Genomic DNA, 4,637 nt, shown 5'->3' with positions numbered 1-4,637 from the left:
GGTGGCGTGGTTGTGGCCTGCCCGCCGGTGGCTCCTGATCCGCTGGTCCTGAGACTTGTCATAGGGGTAATTTGCCACCACTGCTCCGCCGTGCAGATTGGCCGAGAGCACAAAGTTGTAGCTGCTGATCCACTGGATCACAGCCAACGTCTCTGGCTCCACCTGTGAGAAGAGGACCGGGGACAGGGAGAAGAGCTCAGCCACCTCTGGGAGAGCTCCCGCTCCATGCTGAACTTGATCGGTCACATCAGACCCTGTCCTGAAATGTGCCTGCTTCAGATCGTGCAGCTTCCTCCATTGCCCTCTGCCTGCCCCAGTGTTCAGAGCTGGCTCCTTCAATGCATACCCTGCTACAGCTCTCCCAGCACAGCCTCAAAACCCAAGGCACAGACATTAACCCACATGTGCCACTGCCCTGTGCCCTGCCCTGTGCATTGCAACCTCGTCCCCAAGCCGGCCGTGATGCTGGCCTCTCCTGGCAGAGGTGCAAGCTGTGCTACAGGGCAGGATCACATCACTTCTCTGCAAGGAGGCACAGGGAAGGAGACAAGCACCACATGAGCCAAAGGACAGTGTATTTGCTTGGGTGCTGGGCCACTCTAAGTGGATGCTGTAGCCCCTGCAGCATCCCAGACCAGTACCTGGCTTTTCCAGTTGTCAGGCAGCGGGATGTGGTGATTTGGCCCGCTGATTTCCCCACTGTAGTACATCAACGTGTTGAGGTCAGGGAAGTTGCGGTTCAAGTCTACTCCATTGGCGTTGTTCCTCCCTGTCAAGTATCCATTGGTGTCTGGGCCCTGCGAGGCAAAGGTGCATCATGGGGTAAGTACAGAGTGGGCGCAGGCAGGCTGGATGTCAGAGCAGCAGGGACCGGCCATCCTAATGGCACTTTGGTGCCTTTGAGTCACAGTATGTGTGTTATTGCTGACAGGAGAATAGAATATTGGTACTGACAGGGTAAGTCAGCAACAGTATCTCCATTTTCCAGGGTGACAGAGCAAGGCATGAGCCAAAGAAATAATTTGCCTCAACCGAAAGAGCCATGAATAAAATATTTCCACAAGTTCTAGCAGTATGAAGGAATGGGTGACGTTTTGGGGAAGGGGACTAGAGGGCTTCCACCCTACCCTACCCATAATGTCCCTGTCTGCTCATGATAGTGGCATTCAGCTGCCACTTCCCCAGCCTGGGACAGGGGGTTTGCAGTGACCCTCCCATGACCAATAATTCCTGGAGAGGGCAAGGCAGGTGTAGGAAGCCTCCTCCATCACCTGCCAGGGCCACGTGGGGCAGGACACACAGCATGAGCCCTTGGCACAGGAGGTGAGGAGCAACACCACCAGTTGAGGGGGCTGGGTTTGGCAGGGCACGGAGAGGAATGATGCTCCCTCCCCATAGGTGCGGTGAAGGGGATCCTGCAGAGATTTGAAGGGCTTTCTGCCCCTACCCGGCTGGAGGAGGCAATCGCTGCCTGGTACCTGCTTGGCAGCCACTTCGTACCCGTCGGGGTTCATGGAGGGCATGATGTGGATGCGTGTGTTGTGGATGAGGCGGGTGATCCGCTCGTGGCCCCGGCGGTCCTCCTCGCACAGGAACTCGGAGAGCTGCAGCAGCAGCTCACGGCCCAGCACCTCGTTCCCATGCATGTTCCCCACATACTTGAACTCCGGCTCCACTGGAGACAGCAACAGAGAGTGACACCATCAGCCAGGGCTGAGATAGGGGAAAGCCAATTCCTACTACAGGGAGCCTGGGCAAGCCCAAGGGATGCCAAATAAAGGGCGTGAAATGGCCCTCTCCATTGGAAAATGCAAACCTCAGCGAGGAAGAGTGGCATGGATCTCATGTGGGCTCCCCTCCGTTTTGCCACAGCATCCCTGGGAGCAGCTCAGGCATTCCACCAGGTTGCTGCTCACCTTCAGAGCATGTAAGAGGATACATGTGCAGGTGGTCTGGTTTTGGGCTGGGGAGAGGCAGCACAGAAGGATCAGGGAGGATTGCTGCTGCCCTGAGCCCCAGGAGCCTCCTGGCTCTGCGATGGGTGACAGTGGAGAGGACAGGCCATTTCTCCTACCTCTGCCCTTCGCAGTTTGCTCCCAGTGCCTCTCACGAGCATGGCACATTCCTGGCTTTGCATGCTTTAAGGAGCTTTTCATTACTCTGCAGGATAAAATCAATCCCTGGCTTGGGGCGAGCTGTGCTTTTTTACTGGAAGGGCATAGTCACATCTGGCTGCTGCCTGTCAGCCCCTGACTCCCATCCTGGCGGGAGGCATCAGCAGTTTCTCCTCTTGCTCCCCTTCACCTGCCTCCAAGAAAAAGGCTTAGGGGCTTCTTCACCCTCAAAGGACAGGGAGAAGTGCCTGGAGAAACCCTCAGTGGCTGAATTGAATACAGATCAAACTGTCCCTCGGGCAGCTTTATGAGCAAAAAGGTATCTTGCCACTGGCTTTTCTAAAAGGAGATCTCAAAATACAGATTTAGAGACCCTCAGGCACACAGTGCCCAGAGCAGGACTCACTGCTTTGGTGAAGGAGGGGAAGCACATGTGAGGGATGGGTTATGCTTTCCCAGAGGGGCTTTTAAAGTAGTTACTTGTAGGAAAATAAAATGTCCCATTGCAGGCTGGAGTCAGCACTGGTAGGATGAGAAATACATGGGGAATTTGGTTAAAAAGGCTGGCTGACTTTCACATGAAAGGGTCATGGAAAACCAGGTTGTCATGACAAATGTTAGCTTGCCAGATCTTGAGACTCTCATTGCACCAGGACCTTTCCTGCCCCCAGCAGTGGTCAGATTCACAGAGGCAGTAATAAGGGGTCATAAGGATCCCTGGGGCAAAAGCATTGCAGCCCCATGCATCGGACATCTGCTGCTTCCAAAACCCTTCACACCTTTGCCATGGGGAGGGGAGATATCACTTCTGGACATGCTGAAGACAGATTCTAAAAAAAATAATCAAATTTTGGCCAAAGATTCTGCTTTTCCATCTCTTTTGATTGCTATGCACAGAACACCACAGGTAGGCAATGTGTTTTGACCTGGTTAGATTTCAGGAGACATGAGAACTGATTTAATTAGGTAATCCAGTTATTAAAACGATAAAAATTTCCTGGGGATATGTGCAGCCTTTCTTTAAAAAAATAAGGTCTCAGCAAGGGTTCTTCTTCTCTGCTTGCTTTGAGTCTGCAGCAGGACTTGTCAGCTTTTTTCAACATGCAGACCCCTAAACATTATCCACGTGGCCACACAAGCCCAAATTATTGCACGTAAGCCCACTGACTCTAGGCTTGCTTTTCAGAGTTACTTTCCGTGCCCTTCAAGGGAGTCCACAGATTCCCGAAGTTCTCAAGCCATATGCTGAAAGTGCCAGCCTGAGGGTGGCCCATGCTATAAGCAGGGCCACAGGTCCACACTGCCTGCCTGGGGCAAGGGAGATCTCGGTCACTGCCTGTGGCCCTTCCAGCTCCTCTCCCATAGTTCTGCAGGTATAAAGTACATGGGTGCACTGCCAGCATCCTTTGCTTGCTCCTTGCTTTGTGTCAGTCTCCGATGTACTGTGGATGTGTCTGAGGTGTCCTCAGCGCCATGCAGGTTTCCCTGTACCAAATGGAGGTGGCACAGAGGAGGTCGGAGGGAGGAAGCCTGCTGTCTCACCTCCTGGCTCCACTGAAGGCAATGCTCTGGGCTGCAGAAGGGGAGCAGCGGGTACAGTGGGGTTTGGGGGGGCTGCTCTGCTGGGCGGGTGCTGGTATGTGTCCTGCTTGACCCTGCAGCGCTGCTGGCAGTTTTCCACATGATGGCTGCCTGGACTTGTCAGCCCCCGTGTTTAACCACCAGGATTTGAAAAGGCAAAAGATCCTGCAAAAGTAGCCAGTGGCCTGTCTGCATCTGCAGCCCAGGGGCACGAGGTGGGGAAGCAAGTGAGCACTGTGTGCACCCCCTCAGCCCAGAGAGCCAGCTGGGCCCCTCAGCCCCCCAGGGACACCTGGCTGCCAGCAGGGCCTGGCTTGGCAGCGTCTCCATGCTGCACAGGCAGCAGCTCAGGGGCCGTTGCTGCCAAAGCTCCACAGGGCCACGTGGCAGCAGGTAGGGATCCCCAAGACCTGCCTGTCACAGGGGTTGCAGGACCCCAGCACTCGCTCTGCCTTGCTTTGGGGTCTGAAGGAGGAAGGGCTGAACTCTCCCTGCCATTATCTAGCAGCAAAGGGTGGACGGTGGGTGCTGCCTGCACAACACTGTGTTTTGGGAGAGAGAGGGTGGCGGGGCAGATGGGGTGCTGGGATAGACTCACCCAGGTTATCGCATTAGCCTGCACTGAAAAATCAGAGCTCTGTCCAAAGTACACACCTGGGCCACGCTGCAGCTCACGCAAGCACGGTGCACGCATGTGGGTTTTGCATGTGCTTTCCTGGGTTGGCTGTGGGGTCCCTGCCAGAGATGGCACTGCCTGACACTGGGGCATTGCTGGGAGTCCTGCCTAGACAGGGAGATACCCCCCACCCTGCGTCCTGACAGCGCCACGTGGCGGGGAGCACAGTGATGAAGCCCATCCTCTCCCAACCGCCGTCCCCGTCCCCTCTGTACTCACGGGACTCGTGGATGCCCGGGTAGTCGCTGAACTCCAGCACGTAGAGG

General features: G+C 55.3%; 1 protein-coding gene across 1 annotated transcript in view; it reads right to left on the bottom strand.

Annotated features, from left to right (window-relative positions):
* Window positions 1-4,631, bottom strand: part of CPN1 (carboxypeptidase N, polypeptide 1) — a 10,895-nt gene extending 6,264 nt beyond the window's left edge. The window contains exons 1-4 of the mRNA XM_010191634.1: window positions 4,591-4,631; window positions 1,479-1,675; window positions 642-797; window positions 18-162 (exon numbers count right to left, since the gene is read on the bottom strand). Coding sequence (XP_010189936.1) covers window positions 18-162; window positions 642-797; window positions 1,479-1,646 — 469 coding nt within the window. The 5' untranslated portion in view covers window positions 1,647-1,675; window positions 4,591-4,631. The remainder of the gene's footprint in view (window positions 1-17; window positions 163-641; window positions 798-1,478; window positions 1,676-4,590) is intronic.
* Window positions 4,632-4,637: the final 6 nt, after the last annotated feature.

This window comes from Mesitornis unicolor, unplaced genomic scaffold (genome assembly GCF_000695765.1).
Source record: "Mesitornis unicolor isolate BGI_N332 unplaced genomic scaffold, ASM69576v1 scaffold47049, whole genome shotgun sequence".
Taxonomy (NCBI): domain Eukaryota; kingdom Metazoa; phylum Chordata; class Aves; order Mesitornithiformes; family Mesitornithidae; genus Mesitornis; species Mesitornis unicolor.
This window is presented reverse-complemented; position numbering and strand designations above follow the sequence as displayed.